The 18,003-nt window shown below is 56.8% G+C and overlaps 7 protein-coding genes across 7 annotated transcripts; 3 read left to right on the forward strand and 4 right to left on the reverse strand.

Annotated features, from left to right (window-relative positions):
* Positions 1-903: 903 nt before the first annotated feature.
* Positions 904-2,607, forward strand: BO66DRAFT_402133 (uncharacterized protein; the record flags this gene model as incomplete). The annotated part of the gene is made up of 1 exon (XM_025648804.1): positions 904-2,607. One exon carries the CDS (start codon positions 904-906, stop codon positions 2,605-2,607), a length of 1,704 nt encoding a protein of 567 aa, XP_025503305.1.
* A 692-nt stretch (positions 2,608-3,299) lies between these two features.
* BO66DRAFT_392426 (uncharacterized protein) lies at positions 3,300-3,732 on the reverse strand. Its single transcript, XM_025647504.1, has 2 exons — positions 3,404-3,732; positions 3,300-3,352 (listed from the first exon to the last, which is right to left on the reverse strand). The coding sequence occupies exon 1, from the start codon at positions 3,680-3,682 to the stop codon at positions 3,413-3,415; it is 270 nt and encodes an 89-aa protein (XP_025503306.1). The 5' UTR covers positions 3,683-3,732; the 3' UTR covers positions 3,300-3,352; positions 3,404-3,412.
* A 1,439-nt stretch (positions 3,733-5,171) lies between these two features.
* On the forward strand, positions 5,172-7,333 carry BO66DRAFT_392427 (uncharacterized protein). The gene has a single exon (XM_025647505.1). The coding sequence runs from the start codon at positions 5,605-5,607 to the stop codon at positions 7,219-7,221; it is 1,617 nt and encodes a 538-aa protein (XP_025503307.1). The 5' UTR covers positions 5,172-5,604; the 3' UTR covers positions 7,222-7,333.
* Positions 7,334-8,395: 1,062 nt separating this feature from the next.
* Positions 8,396-9,603, forward strand: BO66DRAFT_392428 (SDR family NAD(P)-dependent oxidoreductase). Its single transcript, XM_025647506.1, has one exon. It carries the CDS (start codon positions 8,469-8,471, stop codon positions 9,354-9,356), a length of 888 nt encoding a protein of 295 aa, XP_025503308.1. The 5' UTR covers positions 8,396-8,468; the 3' UTR covers positions 9,357-9,603.
* Positions 9,604-9,788: 185 nt separating this feature from the next.
* Positions 9,789-10,593, reverse strand: BO66DRAFT_429284 (uncharacterized protein; the record flags this gene model as incomplete). The annotated part of the gene is made up of 1 exon (XM_025650445.1): positions 9,789-10,593. The coding sequence occupies one exon, from the start codon at positions 10,591-10,593 to the stop codon at positions 9,820-9,822; it is 774 nt and encodes a 257-aa protein (XP_025503309.1). The 3' UTR covers positions 9,789-9,819.
* Positions 10,594-12,505: 1,912 nt separating this feature from the next.
* BO66DRAFT_101668 (glycoside hydrolase family 71 protein) lies at positions 12,506-14,603 on the reverse strand. Its single transcript, XM_025641762.1, has 2 exons — positions 14,124-14,603; positions 12,506-14,038 (listed from the first exon to the last, which is right to left on the reverse strand). The coding sequence occupies exons 1-2, from the start codon at positions 14,196-14,198 to the stop codon at positions 12,650-12,652; spliced, it is 1,464 nt and encodes a 487-aa protein (XP_025503310.1). The 5' UTR covers positions 14,199-14,603; the 3' UTR covers positions 12,506-12,649.
* A 1,226-nt stretch (positions 14,604-15,829) lies between these two features.
* On the reverse strand, positions 15,830-17,936 carry BO66DRAFT_101723 (glutamate decarboxylase). Its single transcript, XM_025641763.1, has 4 exons — positions 17,505-17,936; positions 17,424-17,451; positions 16,735-17,370; positions 15,830-16,601 (listed from the first exon to the last, which is right to left on the reverse strand). Exons 1-4 carry the CDS (start codon positions 17,723-17,725, stop codon positions 15,957-15,959), a joined length of 1,530 nt encoding a protein of 509 aa, XP_025503311.1. The 5' UTR covers positions 17,726-17,936; the 3' UTR covers positions 15,830-15,956.
* Positions 17,937-18,003: the final 67 nt, after the last annotated feature.

The raw sequence follows: 18,003 nt of genomic DNA on the forward strand, positions 1-18,003 counted from the left end.
CGCTTCTGGCTTGTGTACCTGTAACAAGTTTCTTCTTGACAACAGTGTTGATGTTCCAGGGCAGCTGATCGACGCACTTCTGAGAATAAGAAAGTGGTTTGTCTGGAAGCGCGGGTGTTAGGCTTCGACTTTTTAGGTAATAGGAATCAATAATGAGAACTTGTATATCTTACTGTTTTCTGTCTGCAGCTGCCAATTTTGCACGGTGTCGATAGCCCCGACGTAACTCGTATATACAGGCAGTGAGCAGAGGCACGATCATGAAGATAATGGTAACAGCAGTAGATAGACAACCTGTCACATTACAAGAGCTCTAAGCTCCTTTTGTAAAGGTGTGCAAGTTAAATGAGGAAAGAGTTGTCTTTGATATTCGCCCAGCTCACCTCCCCCTGTGGATCACATGCGCGCAAGAGTACGCGTCTGTTTGATTTTCTAGATTATAAGTCCAATTCCTGAAAGAATGCTGTGCCATAAGAAAGGCAAAAGCCAGACGATTATAGAAAGATGTATTACTAGACGATAGAAATGTATGCAAAGGCCAGTTGCTGCAGACACAGCAGGTGATGTTACGTGCAGTGGTGATAGTGCCAGTAGAAACCGCCTTGATAACAGCCCAATTTGGATCAACTGTTTCAAAGTGAATGTGAGGGAGGTTCGCTAGGCGACCAGAATCACACAGAACGGTGCCTACTGACATATGTGAAAATCAACTTACACACATAACACAGTCTGATATCTGCCTTCCTGGAGCGTTCTCCTCCTCCCATCTTTCTACAACCAATCACCACACACCCCGTCCATCGATATTGCGTTGACCTGTTTGTTCCAGTAAGCTATCTCCAAAACTGTCATCTGTTTCTGTTCCTTAGCTGACGGTATCGAACCTCTAGCTCACACGTCACCATGGGGCCCCCTGTTCACCCCCAGGCGCCGCGCGAGCCGGGGTTACCTGCCGACGAAGAGATCGCCAACTTCAACCTGACCGAGGTATACGCAGTCCTGTCGAAGATCGAGAGCACCAATCAATACATCGTGGCGTGGGAGGCCGCAGCTAGCAGAAGCTCCGCGGCGAACATGCGACACCGCGAAGGCCGGCGACTGCGGTACAAGCTGGACGACAAACGCAAGGTGCTGCGCGCGGCCGCCAACGAACTGTCGAGGGACCAGATCCGCCGGCTCACCATCCTCGAGATGCCCCCCGAGGTGCTGCTCAAGGCCTTCGAGTACTTCCGCCATCCCGGCGTGGAACCCGGCCTGGTCGGGTGGTCGTGGCCGGAGCTCAACGCCAACGAGCACTCGTACCAACGCGAGCGGCAGAACCTCTCCGACGCGCGGTTGGTCTGTCGGGCGTTCGAATCGTGTGCCTCGCCCATCCTGTTCTCCTTTGTCGCGGTGAGCCTGTCGCAGGCATCGCTCGACCGGTTCGTCGCCCTCTCCCGCTGCCCCGGCCTGGCGCGCGCGGTGCGTGGCGTGCTGATCAGACTGCCCTACCGACCCCCCGAGCTCGCCGCCGACTTTGTCCGGTTCTATCAACATCGCTCGAGGCTCGAACCGTATGCTCACCTGGCCGGTCTGACGATGCCGGAGCATCGCGCCGCGTTCCTGCGGGCCCATGCAGGGTATGGCCGCGCGCACGAGGAACAGCACCAGCTGATCGCCAGCGGCGACTTTGTGCGAACGGTGACCCAATCGGTGGGGCGAATGCCCAACGTCATTACGATGGGAGTGACGGATCGCGAGAACACCATCATGGATTACGCACGCTACGTGGAGTATGAGAAGGAAGGCCAGGCCGAGCCCGCCCACCTGCACACGCGCCTCCTCGATCCTCTGCCCTGGAGACACACCGAGCACCCGCCGGCAAGGATCCTCTTCGAGCTCCCCGTCGCCCTCCAAGCCACCGGCTGTGCGCTGCAGCACGTCTCCCTCGACTCGCTGCGACTCGTCGACGCATTCCCGTCCGCCACCGGCCCCGACCTGGGCACCCTGGATTCCTTCTCCCAGCTCCGCGCCGCCTGTCAGGACCTCCGCAGCGTCAGCATCGGCGATCCGAGCGAGTGGTGGGCGGGCAGCCGCGGGGAGATCCTGGCCTTCGACCGGGCGGCGGCGACCGAGTACCTCCACGCGCTGCTGTCCAGCCGGCGTGTCGAGCGCGTGCAGATCGCCCTGCGGCCGATGCTGGGCCCGGATTCCCAGTCCTTCGCCCACGAGTTCGATGTCGGCCCGCTGGTGCGCCGCGTGCGGTGGCCGTGTCTCCGCGAGCTGTCCCTGATGTGTGTGGTCATGGCGGAGGAAGACCTGCGGGAGTTGCTCGCGCACCTGGAGAACTCCTCCCTGCAGCGAATCAGCCTGGCCTACGTGCACTTCCGCGCCGGCAGCTGGCCCGATCTCCTCGACACCTGGCGTGAGGCCGTTCGCGAGGATCGCTACCGCCACCCGCTCCGAGTCACTTTCAACTCCCCGTCCGAGCGTGAGAAGAGCTACGACTACGCGTTGACCTGGCAGCGGGCGGCCATGTACGTCGTGGGGGCGCCCGGCGTGCTCAGTAACCCTTTTCGACCCCGTAATGCATGGACGAAGATTGATAGCGCAGAGGATAGTGAGTAGTCGTTGATGATTTGAGGCGCGTTGCTGGGTCGAATGGGGAGGGACAGTCTCGGATCTGCACTTTTGCGTTCGGTGGTCATAGCCGTTTTACACGTGTTGATAACTTCTGGTCCGGACAGGTGCCATCGTAGCTCTGTCCGCAAGACTTGGAAGGTTGTTCATGCTTGTGGCACAAATCTCTTTTGTATCTAAAGAAGGTAATCACAATCGTACAGTCGTCACCATCAAACCCCTCTTGACATATTTGGTAGTCTTCCTTAGACAGTCTCACGGTAAGGAAGCAGCTGATTCCACATCGATCTTGTGAACCGTATCAAGAAGGCACCAACCAACTACAATCACGGATATGAAGGCAGGGATGAGAGACTGTGCTATTGGCTACGAGCTCGCCATACATCTACCTCCAGGCTGTGTTAAACCTGCACTTATTCAGACAAAACAGTTACCTCCGTTCGATAACACCCACAGAATTGGACAGTTATAGACCATAAATCATGCCTCCAGCTAGGCATAGTAAACTAAAGGATTATGACATAACTCAAGTCTGTGCAAAGGGAAAAAAAAGAACAAATTCCCAATTTTGTTCGCGAAGGCATCACCATGAGATATAGATTTAGCCCAAAAAGAGAGGAAAAGAAAAAGAAAAAGACCAACAATTTTGTTAAGGACAAAACTACAACCTCACCGCCAGCACCGTAGGCCCCTCTCCCACAACACCTACACCTCCATCTAGTCCTTCCCTCATCTGGAATGTATCAGCTCCAAAATCCCTGCTCCAGCCACCGACCCAACTCACCAGCAAACCTCACTTCGGGACACTGCAATACCAGTAACTCGCACCGGCATGAACGACCCGGGACTCGCATTTGGTCTTATGGGGACAGTCGCAGATCCAGATCAGCTTAGGGGTCTTGACCTGACACAGCGCGCCCAACCCGCCGCAGTAATGCTTCTCGTCGGCGGGGAAAGAGGTAGAGGCCTCCTCGTCGTCCTCGAGGATTTGGATCTGGAGCGGGTTGGCGAGGATGCAGGTGAGGAAGGTGGGGAGGAGAAGGAGGGGAGCGGAAAGTCTCATTTTGTTTGATGGGATAGATATCAGTATGATACAGTGGGCTTGGAAGAGGAATGGTCTACGAGGAAGTGTTGAAGGGTAGAGGTGGATAGTCGGGCAATGTCAGTAATTTATGTTCAAAGCTCATGATCTATAGCTCAGGGTGAGCATGCGCAACCAGAATACAGAAAGAGTTGCGTCCATGATGCTTCTTAGTCACATTCGTCCCACCGGGAGGATTGCTTATTTTGTCATACATGGGTTATCCCAGATCCTGCCCGTTGAGGGCGGAGATTTAAACCACTATCAAAAGCCGCTCAGGATAAATAAGCATCGGATCCGCTCTGCCGATTGCCATCTTGACGGGGCTTGATTAAATATTAGAAGACACACTGACCCGACGATCGTCACCCTGGTTGACCCGGCAAGTTGGCCCACGGTGAGGATGTCCGAATGCTGACCCCCCACACCCTACGGAGCAATAATTCACGATGGTCATGCGGCTGACGACACATGCTGCCCTGTATGACATGGGGCATGGCTTGGGATGCTCGATCTGCCGTGTCAAGGTCCTAGCTTGCAGATCCGTACGGGAGAGCTAGGGCCAAGAGTTCTGATTTGGCATCGTGAGCCAAGATAGCTCGAATCACGATACATGATTAAGCTTGTCGAAGTGGTGATCGCCTGCTTCAAGAATACCCTCGAAGGGCGACTATCCAGCACACTTACTACAATCATCAGGAATTGTGTGGTGGTCAAAAGATCGTGAGACAGAGATGGTCATATTGCGGGCGCAGCAATGGGTGGAGCATCACAATATACGCCGGGGGTCCACTGTTCGTGTCAAAGGCTCATCCCGACATTCGTGCCACCTGGACTGAGACAGGTTTGGGCTTGGCTGGGTGATTGTCTGCAGATGACTGGCAAGGAAAAGTGACAGGAGAAGTGACAGGCCTCCAACGTGAGACCGTGTGAGACCGTGTGAGACACGGCATCCTTCGGAAATTCCGGGCCACCGCTCACATTGGATCAGTTCTGCCTGGGCGATAAGCGATAACCAAACCAAATCTGCAAGTGGTCGTATAATTGGCTCGGGAAGATTGGCCCATTTGGATGTTCGCCCCACGTCGGTCCGTCCGTCGCCATTCCCGCCTGCAATGGCAAATCACACAGAAATTCCTTGTAGAGAACCTCCGCGGTCGGGGTTGCCAACGCATTGAATTGGCTGTGATAACGCTGCTGTGCAGGTAGTCGTGACTGCACCTTGACCATAATGTCCATCATTCCCATCCACCAATCGGTAAACTTATATTCCGATCAATTTAACCTGGAATGACCGCATTCATCGGCCAACCAGCAACCAAAACCCCTGAAAATAGCATGGAGGCACGCGACTCCAGTCGAGGCTTGGCCTTGCTGAGCGCGAGCTTAGCAGTTTAATGGGAATCTGTGGGCCCCCACTTCCAATATCAGTGGGCGAGCGGGTGGAATACGAGGTTTAAGACACCCCTAAACCCCCGTGCACTACGATAAGTTACTACTTACTACCTAGTCTATCGTGTTCTTAGGGCTGGACCTGGTTTGCTCGGATTTTGCTCGACCCACCGCAAATCTCCCAGCAGCGCCGCTCGGGAAAAGCCTCAGCACTTCAGCCCTGATTTAGTGCTGATTGAATCCCAGAGATCAGCTGTCTGCGGGCCCCCCTATTGGCTTTTGCTGCGATCGCATTCAAGGAATAAGTAGACCCCAGGCCCCATGGCCCCCCCTGTTCAACAATGCAATGGATCGACACCAGCCCTGAAAGGCTTGAAGGGCAACGTCACCTTCCCTGAGCCCCCCTCTTTCTCCCAGGCAGAAACAATCCGGTCTCTCGGACCGAAGAAGACGCGCCTGCGCACAAGTACACGCTGCCCGCCCATGCGTTCTCGACCTGCAGCCTCATCAAGATGCTGGCGTGGTCAGAGCCCAAGCTGCTGCTGTCGCAGAAGATGAGTCTCCTGACGACGACGCTGCTCAACCCCCGCAACTTCCGACTCGTCATCGCCGCTCTGGCAACGACCTGCATTCTCTTCGTCCTGCTGTTCTTCCCCCCAGGGTCCCAGATCTCCACCGCTGCCCTGGACGTCAAACCAGCAGCGGGGACATCAGCCCTCCAACCCAGCGCCGTCCCCTCGACCTCAACCGTCGCCGACCTCACGCCGGCCGAAACCGCCCTCCTCACCGACCTGACGCAGTACTTCACCGACCACCCGATCCAGAAGCCCTACAAGGAGAAATACGGCGAACTAGGCCGCCGGCTGCGCATCGTGCGGGACTGGCTAACCCTGGCGCAACAAGCCAGCAACAACCCGACCACACGCGCCGTCTACGCCGACGCCGTCGAACAAGTGGTCCGCGCGCAGTTCCCCTTCCTCACGCACCCCGCCAACCCCACCACGAGCACCCAACCCCTCGCGCACCTCCGCGCGAGCTTCGAGCCCCAAAGCGCGGGGATCGTCATCCCGACCAGCGACAAGACCGTGCGGTACGCGGCGCACCTGATCGGGGCGCTGCGGACGGTGCTGCACTCGAGCCTGCCGATCCAAGTCGTCTACGCGGGCGACACCGACCTCTCGCCCGCCCACCGGGACCTCCTCGCCACGCTGGCCGGGCCCGACCCGGCCGCCGCCCCCGCGATCGAATTCCTCGACATCCTGACCGTCTTCGACGACGCGACGCTCCAGCTCCGGACGGGCGGGTGGGCGATCAAAGCGTTCGCGGCGCTGGGGTCGCGGTTCGAGACGGTGATCCTGGCGGACGCGGACGCGGTGTTCCTGCAGCGGCCGGAGGTGCTGCTGGGGCACGAGGCGGTGCGGCAGCGCGGGGCGCTGCTGTTCCACGACCGGCTGCTGTGGCCGCACGCGTTCGCGGGGCGGCACGCGTGGTGGCACGACCAGATCCGGCGGCCGAGCGGGGCGCTGAACGCCTCGCGCGTGTGGACGGAGGAGTACGCCGAGGAAGGGGATTCCGGGCTGGTGGTGCTGGACAAGGGCCGCGTGGATGTCTTGGTCGGCCTGCTGCATGTCTGCTGGCAGAACTCGTTCGAGGTGCGCGAGGAGACCACGTATAAGATCACCTATGGCGACAAGGAGAGTTGGTGGTTTGGGTTGGAGGTGGCGGGCGCGGAGTATGCGTTCTCGCCGCATTATGGGGGGATTGTCGGGTGGGAGAGGGAGGAAGCGGTGGATGAGTCGGGGGCCGTGGTGCCAGGGACTGGTGGCGGTGGGGTGTGCAGTTTTGTGATCGCCCATGTCGATGCCAGGGATCGCTTGCTGTGGTATAATGGCAGTTTGTTGAAGAACAAGGGCCAGCCCGGCATGGAGAATGAGTATCAGGTGCCGGAGAAGTGGATGATCGATGCGGACTGGATCAAGGGGGAGCGAAAGCAGGATCAGAGCTGTATGGTCAATGGGGTTGTTAGGGATTTGACGGACGAGGAGAAGGGAATCTTGGCGAGGTCGATTGAATTGGCCAAGTCGTTGGATGGGTTGGTGCAGCCGGTGCAGCCGGTGCAGCCGGGATGAGAGACACAGGTTGCGATCCATATACACATACATATATCAGGATTTACTTGTACATATAGATAATATCCAATACATTTCTACTTCTGTACATCAGATGCCCTGTGCAGAGGTCATGAGCACAATGGACAGATTTACGCTACACATAGTGGTGGTTGGAACAAGAGGCGATCAGTGAATGCTGCAGAGGCGAGCGCAGGGAGGAAAAAAGTCGGACGAGAATCGGGGGCGAGGGGGGGGTTTATACTCCGGGCGGTGCCGCGCACCTTCCTGATTCAGCTTGGAGTAGGTACAGTGCCCTGGGGGTACTGTACAGTACAGCAACGCTCCTGCCCAACTGGGCCCTCTTGAAGGACACCGTGGACACCGTGGACAAGAATGACAGCCACGTCTAAGGAATCCAGATCACCGTCATTTGTCGCCGACCGAATCAATGTCATTTCGGCCGGAATTACCCGGTCTTTGATGGTGGGGACTCGATGCAGCGACCATGGGCACACCCGTGACCGAGATTTTTGCGACCGGGTCTAGACTCATGCACGGCTGGCGAATGGAAAACCCGGCGAAGATGCTGTGGGCATCTGTTCACCGCCTGCGCGTTTCTGCCGCTGCGGCAAGTTTCTTATTGCACGGAACCGTCGTTGTAGCCCCAGGATGAGGGTGGAGAGCACTTTGCTCATTCTTGTGGCTATTGTATGCGATGTTGGGGATGATCTGCTACTGAGATCTCATCTCAGACGAATCTACATTAATTGGGGTTTTCTGACTATAGAATAATAAGTATACTATGTGCTGGGTAGTATACGTACTACTCGTGCAAGAACAGCTATATATTGACAGGCCGACAGCCGCTGACACCTGGAATGAGACTTGTCTCTGATCCATCGTCTCTCATACATCCCAATCAAACCGACTGGATATGAATCCGAATTAGTGCAGGAGGCCTTGGAGATGAACATTGAACATCCTAAGGTACAATGTAAAGCAAATGCGTTCGTGAACCAGAACGTGCAGTGACAACTATGTGGAATCTTATGCTATGCTATGCAAGCTATGCTATGCTACGCTATGCTATGCATATCAGCCGGCGATAAACACGGTTATCGCCGGATGATCGCCGTCAGCAACCCCGCAATCAAGTAAACAACTGATGAGTAGCTTACAACTTGTCATTCAACTTATAACCATCTCAACCCCCCTCACAGATCTCCCAAAACACCATAACCATACACCGAGAAACATCAAACACCATGACAACCCCACCCTCCGTCTTCCACCCCGGGGCCACAGCCCTCATCACCGGCGCCGCCTCCGGGATCGGCTTCGCGACCGCGCAACACTGCCACCAGCAGGGGATGAACCTGATCCTGGTGGACATCGACCCGGCCAAGCTGACCGAGGCCGCCAACGCGCTGGACCAGCCCCAATCGACCAGCAAAATCCACACCTTCATCCTCGACGTCTCCCAGCCAGCAGCCTGGGAGCGCCTCAAGCCGACCATCCACCACCTCTACCCGGACGGCATCGACCTCCTCATGCTCAACGCGGGGCGCCTCGCCCGACCAGCCCCCGGCAAAACCCCCTGGCAGGACCCGAGCTACTTCGAGACGACCTTCGCGACCAACACCTTCGGCTACACGAACGGACTCGCCGCCTTCCTCGACAGCGTCACCACCACAGCGAACCAAAACCCCCGCGCGATCATCCTCACCGGCTCCAAGCAGGGCATCACCAACCCCCCCGGCAACCCGGCGTACAACGCCTCCAAGAGCGCCGTCAAGACCATCGCCGAGCATCTCGCGTTCGACCTCCACCGAACCCACCCGCAGGTCGGCGTGCATCTGCTCGTGCCCGGCTGGGTGTACACCGGCATGATGCAGACGCATTTCCCCACCAAGCCGGCCGGGTGCTGGACGCCCCAGGAGACGGTCGCGTTCATGGTGCGCCGGATGGCCGCCGGGAGTTTCTATATCATCTGTCCCGATAACGAGGTCAGCGAGGAGTTGGATAAAAAACGCATTGCCTGGGCCTGTGGGGATGTGGTGCATGATCGGCCGGCGTTGACGCGGTGGCGCGAGGATTGGAAGGAGCGGGCCGCGAAGGGGATCGAGGAGTTGGATGTGTCTGTGTCGAAGTAAGTCGTGCCGTTGATTAGGTGGAAGGTGAAGGTTGGGTATATTGGTGTGTAGGGCGAGGATAAGCGGGGTGAGAGTGTTGAACCACTGGTAGTTCAAACAGACTTGGATGCTCATTGCACTACGTACCTATCACCTACCTATGCATTTTATGCGCAGTGTATGAGTTCAGTTCCAGTGGATTGTGCACTTTCATCGGTCGCATACTACCAGTCAGCAGCATCATGCACACAATTCTTATGCATATCGAAATCGACAACTCCTACAGTGGCAAGCTAGTGGCGAATCCACCACCCCAGCGCACTCCACGAAAACACATCATTCACCATAAAAATAAAGATTATACTATCGAAATGCAGGGCATCTGCCCACGAAGTAAATATACAACACCCCAAAAGACACGGTCACCGATCGCAGTACCATCTACTATAGTACGACAAGTAAACAACCACCGACACAGCGCGTGTCAGCTAACCAGCGCAGGCTGCTGCGGCACATGCCCATGCCCATGCCCGTAGAGCGGCCACCGCCGCCGCCCAAACACAATCCGCGACGTATATCGCTTGGTCTTGCGCAGCACCGCCGGGCCCCCAATGGCAACAGCAACGGACGCTTGTCGAGGGCCCTCTTCGCTGACCAGATTCACGTCCCCGCTGTTGTTGCAGGCGGCCAGGAGGTTCTGTTGTGATGCTACGCGCTTGAGTCCGGCTGCGCTGTGTTTCTGCGCGGTAGCGGTAGCGGGGCCAGCGGAAGAGGATGTGGGTGTAGAGGCGGCGGCAGAGGCGGAGGCAGAGCGCCGTCGGACCATCGCCCGAACGGCCCCAGTGATCTGTTCGCGGATCATGGTGACTGGTGGGGCTGTCTGGATGGGCGAGCTGGTGTAGGAGCGGGGGTCGTCGAATTCCTCCTCCTCGTCGATGGCGTCCTCGTCTTCGAGGGAGAAGGCGGCCATCTGGGCGCGGACGGCTTGTTGGGCCGCTTCGATGGACCGGTGTAGGAGGCGCTGGTGCGCGAGGCAGCGGCGGAGGTCGGGGCTCTTGGTGGCGGTCTCGCGCTGGAGTTTGTTGCGCGAGAGGAGGACGATGTGTGTGGGGATTATTGTTGAGGCACCTGAGGAGGACGTGGTGGTGGTGGTGGTGGTGGCGGTGCGGCGGGCGATGGGGGGGATGCGGGTGTTGACGGTGGTGGTGGAGGGAGAGGTGAGGCGGGAGGCGTGGCGGAAGAGATGGGGGGCTTCCATGATGATTATCTTGGTTATCTTGAGGTTGTGAATGAGTATATGAATGGAATTGAGGATTTGTTGTAAAGTGTGAGGTATGAGGTTGTAGTTGACGGTGAAGTTCGTGGCTTGTGAAGTGTAGAATGGTATCAATGAAGAAGGCTAGTGCAAAGGATAGGCAGCACCAGGCTGTATTCAATAAGATTTCTAGCACGCGGGTTGTGTTTAGTCTCGTATTAACATGTCTGACTGTGTGAATGTCTGAAGTTTTGTGCTCCCCTGATTCAGGGACCGAGGGGGTGGTCAGGGGATACTTTATACCCTCTCCCCGGACCCTGCAGGGCAAGCAACAAAGGAGGGGGATGTCCGTCTGCATGAAGCTTATGGATCCTTCAAGCGGACCCAGTGGAGCGCGATGGCTCGAGCATCCGTCTTAACCAACCCCTGTTGCTGTTGCAGTACTGTGGGTAGGGCTTGATGTCGGCCGACGCCGGTGGTCCAGGCTTTGTCTGTCCTCTGCGCCTGTCGGAGCCGGGGACCCTCGTCGGCCGTGTAAACGATGCAAAGACTATTCCAAACGATTAAACTCAGCCCCAGCTAACCCGTCTGGAACTGGTCAGTGCTGATCCCCCAGACAATCGAGGATTGGTCGGCTTGCGCCGTCGGGTGGCGAGCCAAGGGTGTCATATGCGTCATAGACTTGCGGGTTCCCCGGGGGTGGTCGCCTGTCTATCGAGTCTATCGATAAGGGCTTACAGCAAATTTCGTTCTGCTCGATCGAATCATACGACTTGGTCGCCATCGAGAGAGGGCTATTGTGGGCTGGGCCCGGCTGGGGTCAGCCTGGGTGGCCGAGGCTATTCGCGGGGATGGGAAGGGATGAAGGGATGAAGGGAAGAGTCGAAGAGTCTTTGTCACCTGGTGGAATGTAACCCTATCCCAATGCGGATAGCCTTGACGAGGTTCCGACAAGGTGTCTGACAAGACGACTACTATTGCATTCATTGCATTCACCTCCTCAATATTGTGCAATAAGCCTTATTCAGGTTGCTTGTTCGTCACTTCTGCACGCAATCCATGCTGCAGAAACTTGATGGCCGCCGTGGGGCATATTTTTACCCCACTGCACATATTGCACCGTCGCACCCCCCACCAGGACCTGCTCGCTCATGCTCGGCGCAATCAGTGCAGATCCCCAGCAACACCAGAAATCAGATCAGACAGGGTGTATCATCACCAGCAAACATCGCAAACAGCACTCTTGAATCATGTACTCGCCGAATTAGGCAGGAGGCAGGCGAGCAAGCACTGGGGCGACCGGCACCGTCTTGCTTTCTCGCGGGCTCACTACCATGGGACCAAGGTCTTTGACTTTGGACAGCAACAAAAGAACCCAACCCCAGCAACAGCTTGCTCTCCAGAGAGCCACAGCGATAATCAAAGAGATAAGCGATAAGCTAAGCCAGCAACAGTGCACGTCCCCCCATCGGCGACGCCGACATCCCCACGACCCAGCCCATGGTTGACGGGCGTTGATAGGCGGCGAGTGGATTTCCGCAAGCGGCAACTGGACCCTAACATTCCAGCCTCGACCACGGATCTCCAGCACGGGATCCCCTTTGATCTTGCACGAAACGCCAGTGAACACTGTCGGGCCAAGCCGCCGTCGCAAAGTCAATATCAACTGACGCAGATAAGGGGGTGGACGATCGAAACCTGCGATCAACAGTCCTGTCTACGGAGATAGGAAACCGACACTCGCACGCTGACTGGCAGGGACAACGCGACATCAAAATCAGGACAGCGCAGAAGCCACAACCCCGCGATCATCACCGGAGTTCTGTGACGACCAGAATGGAAAAACTGAAAAATTAGATATTAACATAAGAGACACCCAAACCAGAGATGAAACACAAAGTCAAGCGTCATACATAGATACAGTTGAAGGGGACATGATCAACGTCCAAGATCTATCATCATCAAACTCCTCCCCCAGCTTCCTGCTGCCCACATATTCTTTCCTCCCCGGCGGACATGACGATCATAATACAAACGGGATGACATTACTTTTTCCTTGTTATAGCACGAACCCTAACCCCAACCAGACGATCAGCACGGGGATCAGCAACCCCCGCAACTCCGCCCTCGTCGACGACCAGGCGGCGGCGGCGCCGGATTCCTTGGAGGTGCCGTTGCTCGAGCCATTGCCGGCGGCCAGGCTGGTCAGGTTGCTGCCCACCCAGGCGTTCCAGTTGGTCATGTTGTTGTTGGCGCAGGTGGTGCTGATGGGCTGGCCGGCGACGCGGGTGAGTTCCTTGCCGTCGCGCGTGAGGGTGACGATGACCTCGCCGGTGCGGTTGTCCATGGGCACCGAGCCGAAGTACATCCCCCTGTCGCCGTCAGGGGTGTCGGACCAGTCGACCGACTCCGACTGGCCGTCGATGCTGACGGACACCTCGGCGGCGGACTCGAGCAGCGCCGCGAAGAAGATCGCGTCCGTGAGCACCTCGCCCGGCGGCAGGACGGTCTGGCCCTGCGAGGCGGTGTTGCCCGTCGTCTTGCCGGCGGAGCAGGCCCACGACGGCGAGAGGCGGTACCAGGCGACGAGCCCCTCGGACTCGATGGCCGAACTGCCGTCGCCGCCGTTCTTGTACTCGTCGATGACATAGGGCAGGAAGGCGCGCCAGCCGTCGTGCGGCAACCCGACGGCGTAGTCGAAGGGGGCGCCGCCGGACACGAAGGTGCCGAGGTCGTGCTCGTGGATGGGGCCGATGTAGTGCGACTCGCCGAAGTCATTCCAGGTCAGGATCTCGACGTACTCGGGCTCGAGCTCGGCGACCTGCTTCCAGCGGGTGTACCACAGGTCGTCGCCCTGCCAGACCCAGTTCTTGTTGTAGCGGACCATGTTGGTGTAGAACCAGGGGGAGACGGGCATGATGTAGGGGCGGTCGGTGCCGTTGGAGGACGACTTCAGCACGGACAGGTAGCGCTCGTCCATCGAGGTGTTCATCGCCGCCGTGCCGTCGGGCCAGGCGTTCCAGCTCATTAGCCCGTCCGCCACCGTCGCCGCCGCCAGCTTCTCCGGCAGCACGCTGGACCAGTCCGGCACGAAGAAGCAGTCCACCTTCTTCTTGATGTTGACCCAGTCGCCCTGCGCCTCGTAGCCCTCGAAGGTCGACACCAGCGGCGTCTCCTCGTTGTGCTTGTAGTACGCCGGCAGCTTGGTGTAGTTGCTCAGCCACGTGATGACCTGGTCCTGCGGCCAGTGGCCGTCCCCGCTGTAGTCCAGCGAGAAGAACAGCTTGAAGTCCAGGTCCGCCGCCGCCGTGAACGCGTCGTTCAGGATCTGGCCCGCGTACGGGCTGCCGTACCCCATGTTCAGCGCGAAGGCGTCGATCTTGGCCGCCTGCGCCAGCGTGATGTCTTCCTTCCAGTTATCGATCGTGAAGTTCTGACTGTTGGCCACCTGTGCAGCGGATGCTTGTTAGCAAGGTGTGTTTATTCAAGCTGAGGTGAATGTAGGGAAGAGAGAGAGAGAGAGAGAGCCAAACCATGAAGTGAGCAAAGACAGCCTTGGCCTGCACATGGCAGGCCAATGCTACCACCAGGGCAATGATCAATGCCATAGTACTGTACCCGTGCGAGATAGGAACACAAGACCCTAACGTAACAGCCCGTACAGTATCTCAACGACCCGAGAAAAATCCAGCAGAAGAAAAGCAGAATGGGATGGGAATGTCTGAGTTGATATGGGCCACCGGCGCCCGGCCAGCTCGCGTTCGACTCTGTACAATCCATCCTGATATTCAGGGGGACTAGCCCGTAAAGGCATTTCCTCAATGGGCCACACACAAATATAGTATCTACAGTAGACAGCCTAATTGAGTTTTCTGTTTCCACACTCGAGTTGCACGGCCTGAGCACCACCTGTCAGAGACAAGGCGAATCCGGGAGAAAAGGGAAGAGGATCCGGTGTTGCCCCCAGTTGCGTGAGCTATTGGAAGCGGTCTGTCAGCAATGATCCTCAAGCATACTTCACCAAACTAAAAAAAAAAAAAGAGAAGCATTTTATCAGTGAAAGCTCCCCTCGCTTGCGAATGATACATTGGACGATAGGGACCACCAGTGGATGTCCACTCCTCCATCAGGTGGATGTCTAAACAGACAGACAGAAAACACGCAGCTGCGAACACCCACCCCTCCGAGTTGTTGCTGCGCGAACGGGGGACAAACGACTAAACCCCGGATTGATTGACAGGGCAAAAGACAAATGGTTCGAGAGAGTGGAGCCAATTATTGCAGCATAGACCTCCAGGCTACTGCATTGGGGAGGCGTATTATTGTTGCTGAGGATGGACCATCGAATATGATGTGTCCGGCGCCATCATCCTTTCTTGGGGGGGTGAGGGCATTGAGGCCAAAGGCGGAACCAAAACCCTAACCACAGCGATCAATGTATGACAGGTCCCTTTTTGGGGGGGCGCGTCTTCTCACGTACTGTTGTGGATGACCACTGAATGTGGTGGAAACCCACTGGATAATTGTGTTGTTGTATTGTTTCAGTGCTATAATGGAATACGAAAAAGGTCTCACATTCTTCTTCCCCAAGACACTTGCCAGCATCATGAATCAAGCCCAGAGCGGATATCGGTTGGCCCTACGCCACCGTGATTCACATCTATCGGGTGGCCGATGTGGGGAGATCATAGTCGTATGCCTGTAGCTGTTGAGAACTAGCTTAGTCTCCGTACACAAGGTAGGTAGGCAGTCAGTACTCCGTACTGAGTAGACATCAGACACGCTGGCCAAGAGCTGCGGCGCTCACCGGCTCCCGTGGGGAAGAAAAACCAAAGAAAAAAGGGAAGGGTGGAGCCTCTTAGTCGCGAGAATCGCTCCAGCCGAGTTTCCGAGTTCCCGACGCCTGCACAACCGGTGGCCGTTGGCAGACAGCTCTTACCGATATTCCCAGTGTGAATCATGCGACTTCGAAGGGAGTCTACGTAAGAAAGCAGAAAGTTGCAGGACGAGGTGCAGCTTTGCCGTCGGCGAGCACGAGTTCGCCGCTCGCCGTTCGGACAGCGGCAAAGAACACTACCATGCAACTGTTGCATCCATCCTACGCATGGAATGATTTTTTTTTACTGCTTCGCCACCAGTCCAATGCAACTTTCAACTAATTTTCCTGTGCAGTAGACGGATGACTTGGCTCTGACAAATTGTGGTGATGTGCATTCACTCTGTTTTTCTTCCAAGAACAAATACGAAGTCCATCCTTTGTGGGCGGAACTGAGCCACTACTATGTATAGGTAGCTTCCCTCTGACTTGTCACCGGTCGCAAAACTTAATTGGCGCACAAACCAAGCCCAAACAAAAAACAATTCACTCAGCAAACCGCGTGCGTCTTTCCGGTCTTACCCTGGAGCGAATGTTTTTCATCTCTGTAGACCGGGTGGCCTTGGGGCCCGCGGGTCGCATGCGTCTGGACGTAGGTGCTGTATCGCTTGATCATCGTCTCGTCCATCTCCTCGAGCGACTTCAGCGCCTGGCGGATGTCCTCCACCAGCAGGTTACAGCGATGGATGCTGAAGTCCTCGCGCAGGACAATCCGCATCATCTTCAGCTCGTTGCAGTTGGGGGCCATGGTGTAGGCGGGGATCACCCATCCCCGCCGCCGCAGCACATGCGCCAGGGAGAACTCGTCGTAGAGACGGCCCTCCTCTTCGGGCAACCGGTACGCGACTAGGGGAAGACCGCGGCCGTTGCCCTCGCTCATGATGATGAAGCCCAGTTTCCCCAGCTCCGAGGTCAGGTAGTCGGCGATTTGAGTCAGGTTGGTCATGATTGAGCGGTAACCATGCTTGCCCAGTCGGATCAGCTGATAGTATTGGCCAATGACATGCGAGGCGCCTTTCGAGAAGTTTAAGGTGAAGCTGGCTTGATCCGCGCCGAGATAGTTGATGTTGAAGATCAACTCTTTGGGCAGATACTCCGGGGCACGCCAGAAGACCCACCCGACGCCGGGATAGACCTGTGGGGGAGAGAGAGAGAGTCCGTGTCAGCACTAAATCCACCGACTCAAGTCAAGTCCCTTGCTGAATAGCATCATGATTGGTCAAGTTTGAGCTCTATCCGGTATGTTCGAGGTAAGCAGCCAGACCTACCAATCCATATTTATGGCCTGAGACATTGATCGAGACGACCTTCTCCAATCGAAAGTCCCATTCCAGCTCCGGTTTCACAAACGGCACGACGAACCCGCCACTGGCGGCATCCACATGGATCGGGCAGTCGATATTTTTGGCGACCAGCAGATCATTGATCGCCTTGACGTCCTCGTACTGGCCCGTGTAGGTGGTGCCCAGGATGGCGCAGATGCCGACGGTGTTCTCGTCGACCAGGTCGACCGCGGTGGCCGGGTCGATGACGAACCGGGTCTCGGTGCAGTAGACGTACTTCTCCTCCACCTCGAAGTACCGCGCCGCCTTCTCCCAGCAGACCTGCACCGCGCTGTTCATGATGATGTTCGGCCGCGACCAGTCCTGGCCCGCCGCCTTGCGCCGGTTCTGCCAGCGCTTCTTCATCGCCAGCATCGCGAGCATGATCGCCTCCGACGACCCGACCGTCGACGTCCCGATCGCGTCCTGCTCCGACCCCGCCTGTCCCGTCGTCGGGGCGTGGAACAGCCCCGCGATCATGTTCACACACCGGTTCTGGATGTGCGCCGATTGCGGGTACTGCTCGTAGTCGATGAAGTTCTTGCTCATCGCGTCCGACATCAGGGTTTGCACTTCGTCTTCCTGTGTGTGAGTTAGCAACGCAGCGGCCCACTGTGCGTCCGGGGGCGACCGACCATGTAGGTGGTGACGAAGCTCGCCAGACTGCGACAAGGTTATCATCGCTTCCAAGCGAAGTGCAGAGAAGGGCATTTTACTTGAGCAGCGGATTGCCATCGAGACTCAGCTCATCCTTGATCATCCGGTATGCGACGCTGGCCGGCATCTCCTGCTCCGACATCGCATGCTCGGGCAGCTCCTCCACCGCGTAGTGTGTCCCGTAGACATTGGCTGACGCCTCGGATGCCTCCGCTTCACGCTTCTCCCGCCGATGACGGTGGGTTTGAGATTCCTTGGCAATTTCTGAAAGATGGACCATCTTTGCTAGTATACAGGTCAAAATGGTTGTGTGTTGTGTTAAGTTGACACTGCTCGCGACCGGCTTTCTTTATAAGAGTGTGGTTGTACCGAAACTCTGTGCGCCGGGATGACCTCACCACTCCCGCAGGAGGACGGACTTGGTTATATGCCTCGTGTTGGTTCTCGCTCATATGAGCGACACAGACTCTGTGTCATTGAGCGACTCTGTCATCTGGGTTGCTACACTCCGCGCAGCGTGTGTTACCCTACCCTGAGATAGTAGTCCATCTTGGCGTG

Source organism: Aspergillus aculeatinus (assembly GCF_003184765.1).
Source record: "Aspergillus aculeatinus CBS 121060 unplaced genomic scaffold BO66scaffold_28, whole genome shotgun sequence".
Taxonomy (NCBI): Eukaryota; Fungi; Ascomycota; class Eurotiomycetes; order Eurotiales; family Aspergillaceae; genus Aspergillus; species Aspergillus aculeatinus.